The sequence below is a fragment of the Aythya fuligula genome, chromosome 12 (genome assembly GCF_009819795.1).
Source record: "Aythya fuligula isolate bAytFul2 chromosome 12, bAytFul2.pri, whole genome shotgun sequence".
NCBI classification, from domain to species: domain Eukaryota; kingdom Metazoa; phylum Chordata; class Aves; order Anseriformes; family Anatidae; genus Aythya; species Aythya fuligula.
The window spans coordinates 20372801-20389967 of record NC_045570.1 but is presented as its reverse complement, the minus strand read 5'-3'; the positions used below and the strand labels follow the sequence as shown (position 1 = coordinate 20389967).

Sequence of the window (17167 nt, the reverse complement as noted above, 5' to 3'; positions counted from 1 at the left end):
CGTCCTGAAGATGGCGGTGGCGCTGCGGCGGCTGCTCCCGGGACCGGCCCCGGGGGGCTCCCGGTGCTGCGGGGCCACCGCCTGGGGGGCCCGGGAGCGCTCGTACTGGCGGGCGCTGCGGAGACGGCTGCTGGGCCCCCCGGTGCCGCCCTTCTCGGAGCCGTGCCAGGTGGGCACGCCGGTGCTGCGCGCCCCCGCCGCCGCCGTGCCCGCGGAGAGCCTGGGCAGCCCCGAGCTGCGGGCGCTGGCGGCGGCGTTGGCGGCGGGGCTGCGGCGGGGCCCGTGCGTGGGGCTGAGCGCCCCGCAGCTCGGTGTGCCCCTGCGGGTCTTCGCCGCCGAGCTGCCCCCCGCCCGCTGCAGCCGCTACCCCGCGGCGCTGCGCGGTGCCCAGCGCATCGAGCCCTTCCCGCTGCGCGTCCTCGTCAACCCCGCGCTCCGCGTGCTCGACGCCCGCCTCGTCACCGCGCCCGAGGGCTGCGCCAGCCTCCGTGGCTTCTCCGCCTGCGTGCCAAGGCACTGGGCCGTGCACGTCACCGGTACGGCTCCCCCGGTACCCCCCCTGAATCCCCGAACCCCTTCCCGGTTCTATCCCAGTCCGACCCCACTCTCCCACCCCAGGTGTGGACGAGAGCGGGCAGCCGGTGAGCTGGGAGGCGTGGGGCTGGGCTGCCCGTGTCATCCAGCACGAGCTGGACCACCTGGATGGCGTGCTCTTCATCGACCGCATGGACAGCCGCACCTTCACCAACACCGCCTGGAGCCAGCTCCTCGACTGACGTCCACCGGGCGCCCCCAGCACGGCTCCATCGCAGCAATACAGAGCGTGGGGCAGCCCCTGCCTCCTGTCCTGCCTGCAAACTGCGGGGTGCTGGGCTTCGTCCCCCCTCCCACAGCACCCACAGCCTGGGAGGAGGGAAGGGGCCGGGGTGCAGGCTGCTGGGATATAGGGGAAGGGGGTGTCCTGCGGCTGGGCACCGTCGGAAGCTTTTGGATTGTTTTTATTTTCATATAAACAAGACAGAACCCGAAGCAGCATTAATTTAAAAAATAAAAAAAGAGCAGGAAGAAGAGAGGGGAGCGGTAGGAGGAGCGCCCGGCTGCACTGGGCCCCCCACCCCAGTAGTGTCAGCCCCCCCCCGGGCAGCGCTCCCCCCGCCCCGCCGGGTGCTGCAGTGCGCGGGGTTGAGCTGTGAGCTGCGGGTGAGCCTGTTTGGCACGGCCGCCTGCTGGGCTGCGGGGAGAGGGGGGGGACACGAGGGTGCCCCAGCCCCACCGCCCGCTGCCGCGGCCCTTATCCCTCCTGCCCAAAGTCCTCTGTGAATTTCTTCACCTTCAGGAGGTCCTCGGCGTTCACCGTGGGGCGGGTGGTGGCCAGGGAGCGCAGCATGTCCGACTGCAACACAGGGAGGGGGGTGGCCGCTCAGGGGGGGGTGGCAGCGTGCTGAGGCCGTGCCCCCGTCCCCACCGGGCAGCAGGGTGCAGACGGGGGGGACCTGGGGCTTCCTGCTGCAGCGCGTGAGGTGCTGAGCCTGCTCCAGCCACCGTGCGCCTCCGCCAGGCCCGCAGGCAGGCGGTGGCTCGGGAGGAGGAACCGGTAGGGCCGGGGCTGCAGCATTGCTGGGCCGGGTGCTGGGTGCCGGGGCCGTGCCGGGGCCACACTCACCATGCAGACGATGGGCTCCATCAGCTTGTCGCTGGGCACCTCCATCCAGGTCATCTCGATGGCCCCCGGGTCCCCAGGCGAGCACGGCGTCAGGAGATCGTCCACGATGAGGTTGGGGTTGGTGCGGGAGGGACCGCGGACCTGGCGCCGAGGACGGAGGCGTTGGGAAGGGGGGCACCCGGCGCCCACCCCCCCAGCAGGGAGCAGCCCCCGGCCCCCCGCTCACCTTCTTGAAGTGCATGGCCGACTGCACCTTGCGCACGGGCTGCATCAGGGCGTCCCGCACGATGATGCTGATGTCGGCCCCCGAGTAGCCCTCGGTCTTGCGGGCCAGCTCGTGAATGTTGGCGTCCGTCAGCGAGTGCGGCGTGTTGCCCAGGTGCAGCTTGAACATCTGGGCGCGCGCCGCCTCCTCGGGCAGCGGGATGTAAATGCGCTTCTCGAACCTGAGTGTGGCACAGGGGGGCTCAGGGGGTGCACCCCTTGCACTGCCAGAGCTGGCAGCCCCGCGTGGTGCCACGTTTTGGGGCACTGAGGGGGAATTTCATGCCGCTCACCTCCTCCTGATGGCCGAGTCCAGCACCCAGGGGATGTTGGTGGCGCCGAGCACCAGGATCCCATCGCTGCTGTTGCCCACACCTGCCCGGGGAAACAGAAGGCGGACACTTGAGAGGGAGCCCTGAAGGGTTGGCTCCACCAAACCCACCCTGCCCCCGTGCTCCCCCACCCCACAGTGCACCCGCCGGGGGAGCCCCACGCACCCTGCATCTGCACCAGGAACTCCGTCTTGATGCGCCGCGCCGCCTCGCTCTCGTTCTCGTTGCGGGAGCCGCACAGCGAGTCCACCTCGTCGATGAAGATGATGGAGGGCTTGTGCTGCCTCGCCAGCTCAAAGAGGTTCTTCACCAGCCTGGCCACAGAGGCAGGGGGTGGGTCCCCATGCCCCAAGCGCTGGGCGAGGGGCCAGGGCCCCATGCCCCCCACCCGCTGCCCAGGGGTGTGAGTCCCTCCTGCCCCTGCCCGCCCTGGCAGCACCCCTCCGGCACAGCTTACTTCTCGCTCTCTCCCAGCCACTTCGACATCAGGTCTGAGGACGACACGGAGAAGAAGGTGGAGTTGTTGGCTTCGGTGGCCACGGCCTTGGCCAGGTAGGACTTGCCAGTGCCAGGGGGCCCGAAGAGCAGAATCCCTCGCCAGGGCGTGCGCTTCCCTGCGACAGAGCCCGGTGTCAAAGCTTCTGTGCAGGGACCCTGGGGCCCGCAGGGACAAATGTCCCCGCTGCGCTGGGTCACCTCCCCGTGTGCACATGCCCCAGCTGCTGCCCCTTGCTGTGGGGCCTGAGGCCCTTCTCCACGGGTGAGCAGCAGCCACGGCGCTGCCGGTGACTCTCACCAGTAAACAGGTGTGGGAACTTGATGGGCAGGATCACGGCTTCCTTCAGGGCCTCCTTGGCTCCCTCCAGGCCGGCCACGTCACTCCACCGCACGTTGGGCTTCTCCATCATGATGGCACCTGCGAGGCGGCGGTGAGAGCCCCCCTGTCCCCCCCACATCCCCCCCACAACCCCAAGCAGCCAGCCCCACCCGACCCCTCCGGGCACCGAGCCCTAAACCACCACCACCCCCCCCGTGATGGCTTCGGGTGCTGCACCCAGCAGCGCCCACCGCAGCCAGCCGGCCCCCTACCCATCAGCTGCTCCTGCAGCTTCTTCTTCTCCGGGTTCTCTCCCTCGCTGTCGCTGTCGCTCCTGGGGAGAGGGGAGGAGGTGAGGGGAGGCCGTGCCGCGGGGAGGGCGGCTGCGGGAGCCCCCCACGCACCCCTTGTTGTCGTTCTGCGCCTCCTTGACGGGCTTCCTGCCCTGCCGCTCCTTGCTGCGCAGGTAGTCCTTCAGCTTCTCGGCGCGGTCCAGGTACTGCACGCACTTGGCGCGGATGCTCTCCTTGGCCTTGTCGCTCTGCGCCTCATCTGCGGGGACCCGGAGCCGTCACCCCGCGGCCTGGGGGGGCCGTGCCGGGGCCGTGCCTTGCCGGGGGTGGGGGGGGGGGGTGCTCACATTTGATGGCGTGCAGGAAGTACTCCACGGCGTGCTGGTACAGCCGCAGCGCCTCCTCGTAGTTCTTGGCCTTGTCCTCCTCCGTGGCCTTGGTCACCAGGTCGATGGCTTTCTGCCGGGGGTGGGGGAGCGGCCGTCAGCCGGGGCCTGCGGCGGGGCCGGGGCCTGGGCCGGGAGGGCCGGGAGGTACCTGCAGGGTGGACGTGGTCATCGCATCGCACGGTGGCGGCCGCCCTCGGAGCGGCGCGGCCCTGCCCGGCTCCGAACGGCGCTGCCCGGCCCGGCGAGGCCCGGCCCGGTACGGCCCCGGCCCGGTACGGCCCGGCCCGGAGCGGCTCTGGGCGGCGGGGCCCTGCCGGGACCGCCCGCGACTGCGGCTCTGGGAGGCGGCGGCGGCGGCAGCGCCCCCTGCTGGCACCCGCCGGCACTGCGGGGCGGGGCCGACACGGACACGCCCCCTCGGGTAGCCACGCCTCCCCTCTCGTAACAACTCCCATCGATGTAGCCACGCCCCCTCGAATTAGCCACGCCCCCCTGCTGCTCCGCCCCGCCCCAGCGCGGGGCGCGGGCACGGGGCGCGTGCACGGCGCTGTGCGAGCAGCGGGTGGGCTCGGGGTGTGTCACACGGCGGGCACGGCTTGCACACACCTTGCACAGCCTGCACGGGCCTTGCAGCGTGTGGAACACGGCCTGCAGCCCTCACAGTGCTCACAGTGTGCGTGCCTTGCACAGCGTGCACAGCACAGCCAGTGTGCAGCCTTACACACACCTTACACACAGTGTGCAGCCCTTACACACAGTGTACAGCCCTTACACACAGTGTGCACACACCTTACACACACCTTACACACAGTGTACAGCCCTTACACACACCTTACACACACTGTGCACACACCTTACACACAGTGTACAGCCCTTACACACAGTGTGCAGCCCTTACACACACCGTGCACACACCTTACACAGCCTGCACACACCTTACACACAGCGTGCAGCCCTTAGTGTGCGTACCTTAGTGTGCACACACCATATACAGTGTGCACACCTTACAGTGTGCAGTCCTTACACACAGCATGCACACACCCTACACAGTGTGCACGCCTTACACAGCGTGTGCCGTACAGTGTGCACACACCACATACACAGCGTGCATGCCCTACACAGTGTGCACACACCATATAAACACCGTGCATCCCTTGCACACACAGTGCACACCCTTCACAGTGTGCATCCCTTACAGTGCATCCCTTGCACACGCAGCACACACACCTTACACACACCATGCACACACCCAGTGCACCCCCAGCCCACACCCGCTGCCCCCCCCATGCACAATGCCCACCCCCTGCACACCCACCCCCCCCACACACACAGTGCACCCCCCGAGCACCCCCCAGCACGCAGTGTGTGTGTGCAGCACGCTGGGTGTGCAGACACCAGCTCAGCACCTGCAAGGGCTCCAGCACCCGGCTGTGCTGTGCCGTACCCCGCAGTCCCGGGAGCAAGAGTGAGAGCCCAGGCAGGGAGGTTTTTGTATAAATAGCGATTTACAAAGAGTACAAAAATAGAAGGGGCTGCGCAGCCCGGGGCCGTGGGGAGGGGGCACCCCAGGGCCCGCGGAGCCCCGCGGGAAGCAGAAACGTTTGCGGAGGAGTTTGGCCGGGGGCGCGACGGGGACACCCCCGGCCCCCAGCGCCTGTCCCCACACGAGGGTCAGAGGTAAAGTACAAAAAGCGAAAGTGCATAAATCTGCGCCTCCCTCCCCAAAGCCGCAGGGTGCCCCCCCCCTCCCCTCCCCAGGGGCCCCGCAGCCCCCAGCCCGGGGCGACCCCGTCCCCAGGAAGGAGACGGCGTTTGTTTTCTGGCTCTTAGAGTTTGGGAGCAGCACGGAGGGGGCCCAAACCCCCCCGCCCGCAGCAGCACCGTGGGACCGGGTCCCGGCGTTCCCCTGAGTGCCCAAATCGTTAAGACAAGACCCCTGGGGGGGGGGGGATGAGCGGTGGCACGCAGCACCCAGCCCCATCCTGTGGGGCGTGGGGAGCAGCGGCCCCGCTCCAAGGCACAGGCGGTGAGATGGGAGATGGCTTCGGGGCCGGGGGGTGCTGCTGGAGCCCCCCCTGTGCTGCAGCAGGAGCAGACCCGGCCCCAAGGCACTGGTGCGGCAGGAGGGGGGCGCGGGGGCTCTGTGCTTCCTCCGGCTGCTTCGTGCTGCGGGGTTGGGGTCGGGGGCTCCGGGGCCGTCGCCTACACCAGCAGCCCCATGCGGGTGACTTTGGCCGAGAGGAAGGTGTGCAAGATGAAGACGATGGGCTTGGGGCAGGAGTGCAGGTCCAGCGCCTGCGGAGGGAAGGCGAGAGCGGCGTCAGAGCGTGGGGGCACCCCTGGCACCACGACCCCAGCGTGGGTGCCTCAGAGCCTGGGGGGGGGGTCCCATCCTCACCAGCTCCCCCTCGGGGCCCCCGAAGTCCAGGTAGAGGGTCCTGATGCCGTCGTCCGCCGACATCTTCAGCTTCTCGTAGGGGTAGCGGAACAGGACGCTGCCGCCCCCCTCCTCGCGGCACACGGTGAAGCCGCCCTCGTAGTGGATGCAGAGCTTCACCTCCTGCCCGCCCAGCGTGCAGCCTGCGGGCACAGGCAGGCCTCTGGGTCCCCGCACGCACCCGAGGCAGCCTCAACACTGCCCTTGTGCCATTCCCACTCTGGTGGCCTCGGGGATGCGAACCCAGAGGGGCTGAGTCCTTGGTTTGGGCAATGAGTGTCCCCAGGTTGTGGGGGCCCTGCCTCACCCACCCCAGCACTGCCCCAGGGTGGTGGAGGAGGCAGGGAGGCAGTCACACTGCGTGCCCCCAGTGCTGCCAGCAGTGCTTTGGGGACGCGGTGGCTGCTGCTTCCCAGCCCCATCCCATTCCCTATGGGCACAGCCCCCCGCTGCCAGCGCGCACTCACCCACGGACACCTCCTTGATGAGCTCGGCTGCGGCGTGGCAGCCCTGCACCAGCACCCGCGTCCAGCAGGACAGGTCCCGGTGCGTCTCCACGCGGAAGACGTGCATCTCGATGCCCTGGCGCGAGCCCGTCCGGGTGGCGAAGGTCAGGTCAGAGCCCAGCGAGGGCGAGCGGCGACCCGAGCCCGAGTGCACCAGCCTGGGGACACACGGGGAGGGGGGACATCAGGGGCGCGGGGACAGCGCCGTGCCTCATACACGTGGCTGTGGCCCCCCGTTCCCAGCCCACCTGGTGGCCACCAGCGGGTAGCTGTGGCACGGCGAGGCCCAGGCGTCGCGCGTCCAGGGCATGGCATCGTAGAGCAGCAGGTCCTTCTCCGTCACCGCCATCAGCACCGGCCGCCACTGCTGCCGCCCGCCGTCCAGGCGCGCCTGGTGGAGACGGGGTCGGGGTGAGGGGCAGCTGCAGCCCCCAGCCTTGTAGGGGGGGTGAGGGCACCGCCACACGGTGCCAGCACAGGGACCGCGTCCCCTGAGCGCCCTCGTACCTGCTCGGCCAGCCAGGCGATGTGCTTCACCTCGCGGCCGCCCGCGCCGCCGCCCAGCGTGGCGTTGAGCTCGGCCAGCACCTGCGGCAGCAGGGCGGTGATGTTGGCGTGCAGCGCCGTGAACCACGAGTGCGCCGTGGCCGTGTCCTTGCAGCGCAGGATCAGCGTGTTCCTGCTGTCCGGCGAGTGCAGCTCGATCAGCCTGCGGGGCACAGGGCGCTGGGACGGGGTGCAGCGGGGTGCGTGTCCCCAAAATACCACCCAGCCACGCGCAGCGGGGCCGCCCGGCCAAGCAGTGCCTGGAGCGACGCCTGCGAGCGCAGCCGGGCGCGGGGGCTCGGGGCGGGCTGCCAGCGCCGCGGGGGCCCGGGGAGGGGGCCCGGCATAGCCCTGGGCCCCGGCCAAACCGCCGAGCATTTCCTGAGCGCCGCCGCGACGCGTCCCGGGAACCCCCCCTGCCTCCCCCTCACCGGTTCTCCAGGTCGGGCATGCTGAGGTTCCTGGCGGCGAAGCACATCTTGAGCGGGATGACCTTGCGGTCCCGGGCGCCGTGGTGCTTGGGCGAGCCCGAGTCCTCGCTGCCGCTCAGGCTGGGCGACTGCGGGGCGGCCCCCTCCCAGGGCAGGTCCGACACCAGCGACGGCTTCTTGATGTAGGGAGTCACCTCCCGCATGAACTTCACTGGGGACGGAGCAACAACGGGCAGCATTAGGGATGGGGGAGCCCGCGGGGACCGGAGCGCAGAGGGATGGGGACGCCCCCCAGGGCTGGGGAGCTGTGACCCCTGGGTGGGAGCCGGTGGCACGAGGGGCGCCAGGGGGGGCTCGTCCCGGTACTGTCGGGGTGTGGGGATCGGAAGGGGCCGGCGGCACAGCACAATGGGCCGGGCAGGAGGTCAGGCTGCAGCCCATCCTGGCCCGCCCTGCAGGACACCACTGTCCAAGTTTCCAGCGCCGCAGGCACTTGAGGCCCCCGGGAGCGGGAGGAGGACGAGGACTTTCCAGCCAGGATGTCCCCGGCTCCGTGCTCCTCTCCAGGCTGGGAGGAAGGAAGGAGGCACCGGCTCCATTTCCCCACGGACCCGTCCCTCCCCAAACAGGCAGCAGCGCGCCAGGACGCGGCTCGCTGCCACCCACTGCTCACCGGGTGCCGTCCCCACGGCCCCCACGCAGCCCCCGGCCGGCCGAGCTCCTCGGGCTCGCCAAAACAGGCGGCCCCACACGGGGCCCTGCTCCCTGCTGTCACGCTCGGGGAACTCCAACTCGTTCAAGATGTCAGGGAGCGTCGGCGCCAGCGAGCGTGCGGCGCGGCGTGCCAGAGCAGGGCTGAGGACGAGCAGGAAAGCCGCACGCACGGCCAGGGCCGGGGCTTCCCTGCCTCTCTCTGCAGCTGCCGCCCTGGTCTGGCTGCGAGGGAGAAGGAGCCGCGCTGGGAGCAGCAGCCCCGGCACGCCACAGGGCAGCAGGGAATTAAAATCGGAAAAAAAAAAAAAAAAAAGCAAATAAGCTCTAATCTGCTGCGAAATACAGCTGCGAAACGCAGCTCCCCACGGCCAAGGAGGCCACGCGTGGCCGTGGGGGAAGCACCGGCAGCAGTGCCGCCGTGGTGCCCGTGCCGGGCAGTGCAATGGGGGGGCCACGAGGCTGCAGACCCTGGGCAGCAGGGGGGGGGACGCGCTGCCACGAGCCGCCTGCCCTTGCTGCGGGCAGCCAAGGAGTTAATATTAGCCTCCCGCCACGCTGATCCCCGGATTACGCCTTCCCCACGCACCTTTAATCCCCAGCGGGCAGCGCAGCGCCCAAGGTGGCCGGGTGCGGGCAGGGGGCTCAGGGGGCAGCGTCCCCCCCCCCGGGGGGCTGCTCGGCAGCTGGCGGCCAGATGTTGGTGGCCTCCAGCCCAGGCTGGAGACAGGGAGCAGAGCACGCAGTGGCCGTGCAACCACAGCAAACCACGGCTGCGGGTGGCCGGGGATGGTAAAACAGCCCCAGCAGTTTGCCTCCTGCAGCAGCCGAGCTCCGGCCACCACAGGAAGCGCGCCCCAGCCCCGGGGTGGCCGGTAGCAAGGGGGGTGTCTGCAGCCAGCCTCTGCCCCGGGGACACCGCCGGGCTGTGCTCCTGCACGGTGCAGGCAGGGAGCCCCCCGTGCATTTGGGGTGCAGGGGGCACGGCACCTGCAGAGCCCCGTCCTGGCACGGCACGGCCTGGCCCTGCACGGCACGGCACGGCACGGCCCGCCTACGTGCTCACCGCAAAGGAAACCCAGCGCTGCTGCACCCTCACACAGCCTGCTGCAGGAAGGCGGCGGCGCTCCCTGCCTGCACCCATGGGCTCACGCTGCTGGCAGCGGGGCTGAGACCCCTGCCGGCTCCCCGGGGGCTCCCCGGCACCGCTGACCCCGGCCCCACGCAGCCCCCTCCCGCCGGCACCGCAGCGGTTTCACCACCCATGGGTGCGGGTTTGCTCTCACAACCCTTCTTCCCCTTTGCCAAGCTCCCCGGCCAGCAGGGCCCAAAGGCCCAGGGCTCGGCCCCCAGCTCCTGCCGAAACGCAGCAGGGCTCCTCGCCACCGTGCCACGAGCACACCGGGTCACACCGGGCCACGTGCAGGTCCCCACGATCAAGCCCAGTGCTGGGGAGCGGGTGCAGGGCTCGGTGCTGCTCCTCCTGGGCACCACGGCCCCCGCCAGCAGTGTTGGGGCTTCCCAAGGACGGTGCAGCCAGCACCAAAGTCTCCAACCCCTTTTTGGAGGGACGCTGCTGGGTCCTCTCCCCGGCCCTGAGCAGCCCCACGTGCCCCCGGGGTGGGATTGTCCCACGGGACGGGAAGGAGCAGCCGTGCCCAGCTGGGAAGCGAGGCACGGACACGTGCGGGGCTCCTACGGGATGGGGCTGAGTGGCACGGTGCCGGACGGGAGCGGAGGGGCACGGTGCCGGAGGCAGAGGAGAGGCAGCAAATCCGGCACGGGGCACCAGAGGGGAACTGAGGCGACAAGCCTGCGTCGGCTCTGCCAAAAACAACAGCGGGCGGCCGCGGGCTGCGAGGCGAGCTGGGAGCTGTGCCGAGGCACGGCCGCCCCTCCTCGCCCCCTCCTCGTCCCCCGGTGCCCCCGGGGGCAGCTGAGCCGTGTAAATCCCCGCACGCCCTCGCACCGGCACGCGGCCCCGGCGGGTGCCAGGACGGGAGGGTGCACGGGGCACCGGGGACCCGTGCAGGCACCGGTGGCACCGGCAGTGCCGCACCGGGCAGGTCCTGCCCCAGCTTGCCGGGGAACAGGTCGGGCAGGAGCCGTGCTGTGCCGGGCCAGCCCCGCGCCCGCTGCACCGCAGGCACCGAGCCCGGGGCTGGGCACCACCGGGAGCCCCCGGGGCACCGCAGCCGAGCTCGGGGGCAGCGGGTGGCACGGCAGCTGGGGGTCCCGGCTCTGCCAGGGAGTGTCCCCGTCCCCGTGCCTTGCCCAAGAGGGGGACAGCCCCGTCCTGTGCCGGTAGCGGGGACGTGACCGGGGTCCCCGTGGTGAGCGGGGGTGGGACAGGCGGGGAGGCCACGAGTGGGACCGGGGAACGAGGGGGGCTGGGGAGAGAGAAACGGGGATGGGAGGGGACACCGGGGGGGACACCGGGGGTCAGGGGGGGTCACCGAGTGGGGACATCGGGGGCGGGGGGGGGACACCGGGGACCGGGAAGGGACCACGGGGGGGGGGTGCCCCGGGGACAGGAGGGGTACACCGGGGGGGACACACCGTGGCCGGGGGATGCGGGTACCTTCCAGGACGACCTCCCTCCCGGCTCGCTTCAGCGCCTGCACGGCCTGGTCGTGGGTGGCGTCGCGGAGATCGACGCCGTTAACGGCGAGGATGGCGTCGCCCAGGCGCAGCTCCCCGCTGCGCTCCGCCGCCAGCCCGGGGAAGATGCGGGAGATGAGCACGGGCATGCGGTTCTCGCGGCCGCCCTTGATGCTGATGCCGAGCCCGCCCGCCTCCGCCTTCACCACCCGCACCCTCCGCACGCCGCCGCCGCCGCCGCTCCCACCGGCCGGTTCCGCCGCTCCTCCTCCACCACCCCCGCCGTTGGGCAGCCCGTTGAGCTGCTCGGCCGGCGGCTCGGGGGGCTCCGCCGTGAGGCTCAGCGCCTCGCCGCTCAGCTCGGCCGCCACCCGCACCCAGCGCTCCCGCAGCAGCAGCTCCAGCAGCCCCGCCTTGGCGGCGCGCGTCCACACGGCCATGCCGCCGGGCGCCGGGCAGGGCGGCGGGGACGGAGGGGAGGGGAGGGGCGGGGCGGGGAGGGCCGCGGACACGCCCCCCGCCCGCATGGCGCCGCGCCATTGGGCCGGTGAGACCGAGGGGGCGGGGCGGGAGGACAGGGCGCCGCTGTGATTGGTCGAAAGGGGGAGGAGGTGGGGTCGAGGAGGGAGGGCGCGCCGCCCCGGCACCGGCGCCCCCCCCTCCGCTCCGGTACCGATCCGGGACCGGCGCCCCCTCCCCGTACCCGGCCCGGTACCGGCACCTGGGGACCGCCCTGACCCCCTCCGGTACCGGTGCCCCCCCCACACCCCTGCCCAGCCCGGTACCGGTGCCCCCTCCCCATACCCGTACCCGTACCGGCACCCACCCCGTCCCTCCTATACCCCCCCCGTTACCGGCACTCCCCCACCCCCCATACCCAGCCCCGTACCTGCACATCCCCTGCCCTCCGGTACCGGTGCTGCCCCCCCCGGTACCAGCACCCCCCCCCCCCAACCCCTGTTCCCGGTGCCACCTCCTCCCCCAGCCCCTTCCAGTACTGGCCCGGTACTGCTGCCCCCTCCCGGTACCGGTTCCCCCCCACCAGTCCCCCCCAGACGGCCGGGATGCGGTGCTGTCGGTGGCAGTGCTTTATTGCAGGGCTCTAGGTGCCGAACGGCTGCTGCTGCACGGGCGGTGGGAGCTGGGCACGGATATCGGCCAGGGGCCGCTCCACCAGCACCAGGCGGTTCTCCTCCAGCAGCTCGGCGAACAGCAGCGGCTGTGGGCACAGGAGGGGGGGGTCAGTGGGCAGCCGGGGTGCCCCCAGCCCCGACACAGCCCCCCCTGCCGTGCCCCGGGGCACTGGGACCCCCCTCCTGCCCTGGGGTTAGGGCTGAGCCCACCTGGAACTTCTTGCAGATCTTGAAGGCGTGAAGCTGCCGCTGCCGGGCGTGCTCCGGGAGCTGCTTCAGGGTGCTCTGGTTCAGCAGGGGGGTGCTGGCATCGGGCAGGGGCTGCGGGGGCACAGCATCAGCTGCCCGAGCCCCTCAGGGCCCTAGGTGCAAATCCTGGCCCCCCGCTGCCCTTCCCGTGCTCCACCGGCACGGCGCAGCGTGAGCAGCCCCCCCGGAGCCCCCAGCCCCGCTCACCAGGGACTTGTCGAGGACGCAGAACATGTAGACGTCGTGCAGCAGGATGTGCGCGGGGTTCTGGGGGTTGAAGGCGATGTGGGTGATGGGCGAGTCCCTCTCCAGCCAGGCCTTGTGCAGCCCCCAGTTCTGCACCGTGCGGCTCCAGGCCGTGTACTGCTTCTCGGGGATGCTGAACTCGAAGAGCTGCAGGGCAGGACAAGGGATGGGGGTGGCCCCGCAGCCACCCGGCATCACCCCCGTGCCAGCACACAGCACCCCCAGCCGGGCTGAGTGCTGTGTGGGGTCAGGATCCTGCCGGGGACAGCCCCTACCTGCTGGTCCGCGTAGGCGATGACGAGGTTGTTGGTGGCCGGGTGGATGGCGAGGGCTGTCACCGCACAGCTGTACGTGGGCACCGTGCAGTGGTGCTGAAAGGGAGGGGACAGAGCTGGGGGCACACGGGGACAGTCTCTGCCCCGCAGACATTCCCCTGTGCCTCGTGGGACCTCTCTCTCCCTGCCCCAGGGGTGCCGTGCACCCAGCACCTTCTCCTACCTTGAAGTGTTTCAGGCTGTAGACGTGGATTTCCCAGTCCCCGCTGACCGCCGCCAGCCAGTTCCCATCAGCGCTCGATGCCAGCAGGTAAACAGCCTCGGCCGTGCCTGGGGGACCACCACACACCCCCCCCAGTGGGCACTGACGGCACAAGGAGCCACCGAGCCTCCCCCCGAGGTGTCCCAGACCTGTGACCCCCCCAACCTGGGCTCACCCCTCCCCGCCAGCACCCCACTGGGCTGCCACAGAGCCCAGACAGGGCATGGACGCACAAAACCCGGCGAGGGCAAGGTGCTGAGCCCCCAGCCCTGCACCCCCAACACCCCCAGCACCCCCCGGTGCCCGCTGCCCACCTGCGGGGGGGCGCAGCGTGTGCAGGTGCTTGCAGCCCCCCGGCTCCAGCAGCTGCAGGACGTGGACGGAGCCTCGCTCAGAGCCCACAAACAGCCGGCCCGCGTCGGAGGCGCACTGCAGCTGGTACGCCGGCAGCAGCAGCTTGGGCACGCCGGGGACCTGAGGAGGAAGGCAGCACCGGCCGTCACCCCGCGGCCCCCCGGGGGCTCCCCCCGCCGCCCTCCCCTCCGTCCCGTGCCCACCTTCTTGACGCTGACGCCGTCGCCCTCGTGCTGCACGCGGTAGAGGTGGAAGCGGGAGGCCGTGCTGTAGGCCACCCAGCCGCCGCAGGGCGAGACGCAGCTGCAGTAGATGTGCTCAGGACCCTGGGGGGGACGTGGAGGTGCTGAGCGGGGCCCGCAGAGCCCCCCCCCAGCCCCGGCCCGGCCCTACCTTGCTCTTGAGCTGCAGGAGGTGCTCAGGCATGCGGCAGACGGGGAGGACCTCGCCGTCCTTCCCTGGGGGGACAACCAAGCAGGCAGCACGTCAGCAAACACGGAAACCACACAGGTCCCAGTGAGCAGCTGGGGTCCCGAGGGAGTGATGCCAGAAGAGGGGCACCAGGGGACACCCCAGACCCTTATCCCAAGCCTGAGCTCCCCGGGAACCATCCAGCCCAGGGGGAAGAGCGTGCTCTCAGCAGTAGCTCAGCTGTGAGCAGAGCTGCGTGGAGATGCTGCCCCAGCAGCAGGGCTGCTCGCACCCTGAAGCGCCCCGGGCGCTGCGGGATCTGCCCCGAGGTAAAACGCAGACATTTGGACCCGACAGCTCACCGGTCTCATTGGTGGAGCCGAGCCTCCAGAGCTCCAGGTGCTGGGAGAACTGGAAGAGGAGGAGCCGGGCCTTCCTGGCGCAGGAGACGAGGCGGCGCTGCGGGCAGAAACGGGCGCGCTGTCAGGAGCCCGCAGCCGGGGAGAAAAGGGCTGGGGCGAGCCAAAATGCCCCGGGGGACCAGCAGGGAACGGCTCAGGTGCCGTGGGATGGGAGCGCAGAGAGGATGGGAGCCCCAGCGGGACCAGCAGGGCAGGCTCGCCAGCTCCCAGCCCCATCGTGGGAGCCTCTGGGTGCCAGGGCTGGGGAGGGGACCCTGCAGGGCCCCGCAGAGCCTGCCCCAGGACCCCGCTCAGCACCCACTCACGTGGGGGAAGGTGAATTTGCGCAGCACCGCCTCGTAGCCCTTCCTCTGCACCTTCTCCATGAGCGGGCGGATCACCAGCTGGGCGTCCAGGCCTGGAAGCCAGGCAGAGCGCGGTGAGGAGGCGTCGGGGAGGGGGACGCCGCCCCCCCAAGCCTGCCTGGTGGGCGCCCCGTGGCCCCTACCTCCGGAGATGAGGGCTGTGGGGCTGTGCGCCACGGCTCGCACGTCGTGCGTGTGGTACTGGAAGGGCTTCGTCCGCACCCAGCGCTTCTCCTGGCTGCCCGCCTTCACGGGAAGCAGCTGGAGCTGGTAGGTGGCCCCCGTGGAGGTGCCCACGACGATGCTGTCCTCCTTCTGCGAGGAAAAGGCGGCTGCAGCTCGCAGGGGACGGCCCCACGGGCGCCGTCGCGTGGAGCAGGGGACGAGCCCTACCTCGGAGACGGCCAGCGAGAGGACGGCCGAGGTGCTGACGGTGTGGGACTCCAGCAGCGTGCCCCGCTCCCAGTCCCAGAACTGCACCCTCCCGAACGAGTCCGAGCTCACCACGGTGCCGTCGGACAGGAAGGCGATGCCCCACACCACGCACTCGCGCTTCTTGGGCTTCGGCACGTGGTAGTTCACCATGATTCTCTGCACCGTCCGGCCTGAGGCGCGGGTATAGGAGGGATTAGTGGGGTGGGAAAGGGAGCGGGGTGGGACTGGTGCCCTCCCTGCCTGGAGCAGAGCAACCTTGGGCCCCTCTCTTGTTTTTTTCCCCGTGCCCAGCTCGCTGCAGGACTTGTGGGCTGGGAGCTGCAGCGGAGCCGTGCAGATGCCCTGAAGCAGGGCCACGCAGCTGCTGCTGCTGCCCCGGGGCTGGGGACACCCCAGGCTCATCCTGGGGCCCAGGGACTACCCCAAAGAGCAGCGCCCCGTCAGCAGGGCAGCCCGTTACCTGAGCGGACATCAAGCACACGGATGAAGTCGATGGAGCCGGCTGCGATGTGTGTCCCCGAGGGGTGCCAGGAGAGGCACAGCACGCGCCCTGCGGAGGACAAAGCTCCAGGAACACCGCCGGGCCCCGCAGCCCCTCGGTGAGCGGGGCCAGGGGGGCTTGTGGGGGGGCACAGGGCCACCACGCCGAGCCCCCCGCTCACCTTTCTGCCGGTCCAGGTTCTTCTCAAACTGGATGCCCCCAGGCACCACCTGGAAGAGCTTCACCGAGCCGTCCTCGCAGCCGATCTGCGGGGACCGGGGTCAGCTCCGGGAGGGTGGTGGCGGCGGGGTCCCGGCCCCGTCCCCATCCCGTCCCGGTCCCCGCACTCACCGCCAGCCTCGTGCCGCCGCCGTTGGCCACCATGCTCCAGATGGGCCCCCCGAAGCCGTCGACGGTGCGCGCGGGGCGCAGGCGCTGCAGGTCGTACTCGGTGATGTCCCCGCTGAGCCCGGCCCCGAAGAGCCGCTCCCCGGCCGCCCAGCACAGAGCCTCCACTGAGCGGGTCTGGTGCCCCGGGATGGCCTGCGGGGGGACACGGGGGGGGGCACGCTCAGCACCGGGACGCTCCCCACGGTGCCCGGTTACCCCCGGTGCCCCCAGTATCCCCAGTCCCTATTGCCCAGCTCCTCCTGGTGCTGGGTTGCCCCCAGTGCCCCCAGTCCTGCCAGTACCCAGTTACCACCACCCCCCCAAGTCCCCCATTGCCCCCCTGGTGCCCAGTTGCCCCCAGTGCCCCCAGTTCCCATTGCCCTGCTCCCCACAGTGCCCGGTTCCCCCTGGCACCCCGTTTTCTCCCCCGCTACCCCGGTTCCCCCCCGGTGCCCCTGGACCCCCGGTCTCTCCCAGTTCCCCCACTCCCCCAGCCCAATATCCCTATTCCCCCCCAGTCCACCCGGTAACCAGGCTTCCCCCAGTGCCCAGTTCCCCCCGGTGTCCCCAGTCCCTCATTAGCCCACTCCCCTCTCCCCCCCGGTGCCCGGTTCCCCCCGGTACCCTTTGTTTCTCCCCCGGTACCCCGGTTTCCCCAGGGACCTCTGGACCACCGGCCACCCCCGGTTCCCCCGGTACCATTTTACCACCGCCCCCCCGGGTCCCCCATTGCCCCGCTCCCCTCAGCCCCCCCCGGTGCCCGGTTCCCCCGGGTACCCCCCGGTCCCCCCGTTACCCCCGGTGCCCCCCAGCACCCGGTCACCCCCGGTGCCCCCGCTTTCCCCGTTCCCCCGCGGTGTCCCCGTTCTCCCCCCGTTCCCCCCGCTGCCCCCCCGCCACCTTCTCCTGGAAGCAGCCCTCCTCCAGCCCGTACACCTCCACGGCGCCGTCGGTGCGGGCGAGCGCCAGGCGGCGGCGGCGGGGCAGGTAGGCGAGGCAGCGCACCCCGGCGGGCACCAGCCCGAAGAAGCGCACGCGGTGCACCTCGAGCGGCCCCATCCCGGCACCGGGACCCGGACCCGGACCCGGACCCGGACCCGGCCCCGCCCCGCCGCCACCGGGAACACGTGCGCGCCGCGCTCCCGGAAGCGGAAGTGCACCGGGAGAAAGGGGGG

At 71.1% G+C, this 17167-nt stretch overlaps 4 protein-coding genes across 4 annotated transcripts; 1 reads left to right on the top strand and 3 right to left on the bottom strand.

Annotated features, from left to right (window-relative positions):
- The first annotated feature begins 10 nt into the window (after positions 1–10).
- PDF (peptide deformylase, mitochondrial) lies at positions 11–1029 on the top strand. Its single transcript, XM_032195882.1, has 2 exons — positions 11–536; positions 619–1029. The coding sequence occupies exons 1-2, from the start codon at positions 11–13 to the stop codon at positions 774–776; spliced, it is 684 nt and encodes a 227-aa protein (XP_032051773.1). The 3' UTR covers positions 777–1029.
- Positions 1030–1039: 10 nt separating this feature from the next.
- VPS4A (vacuolar protein sorting 4 homolog A) lies at positions 1040–4016 on the bottom strand. The gene is made up of 11 exons (XM_032195881.1): positions 3907–4016; positions 3717–3828; positions 3481–3628; positions 3349–3410; positions 3056–3175; positions 2717–2873; positions 2425–2573; positions 2221–2302; positions 1890–2109; positions 1664–1804; positions 1040–1393 (listed from the first exon to the last, which is right to left on the bottom strand). The coding sequence occupies exons 1-11, from the start codon at positions 3925–3927 to the stop codon at positions 1292–1294; spliced, it is 1314 nt and encodes a 437-aa protein (XP_032051772.1). The 5' UTR covers positions 3928–4016; the 3' UTR covers positions 1040–1291.
- Positions 4017–5790: 1774 nt separating this feature from the next.
- SNTB2 (syntrophin beta 2) lies at positions 5791–11430 on the bottom strand. Its single transcript, XM_032195967.1, has 7 exons — positions 10971–11430; positions 7679–7889; positions 7209–7410; positions 6950–7092; positions 6663–6859; positions 6157–6338; positions 5791–6053 (listed from the first exon to the last, which is right to left on the bottom strand). The coding sequence occupies exons 1-7, from the start codon at positions 11428–11430 to the stop codon at positions 5961–5963; spliced, it is 1488 nt and encodes a 495-aa protein (XP_032051858.1). The 3' UTR covers positions 5791–5960.
- Positions 11431–12070: 640 nt separating this feature from the next.
- On the bottom strand, positions 12071–17051 carry UTP4 (UTP4 small subunit processome component). Its single transcript, XM_032195966.1, has 16 exons — positions 16893–17051; positions 15954–16145; positions 15784–15868; positions 15582–15671; positions 15080–15291; positions 14830–15001; positions 14648–14739; positions 14283–14379; positions 13903–13967; positions 13713–13835; positions 13470–13629; positions 13117–13223; positions 12894–12989; positions 12580–12765; positions 12334–12444; positions 12071–12209 (listed from the first exon to the last, which is right to left on the bottom strand). The coding sequence occupies exons 1-16, from the start codon at positions 17049–17051 to the stop codon at positions 12093–12095; spliced, it is 2064 nt and encodes a 687-aa protein (XP_032051857.1). The 3' UTR covers positions 12071–12092.
- Positions 17052–17167: the final 116 nt, after the last annotated feature.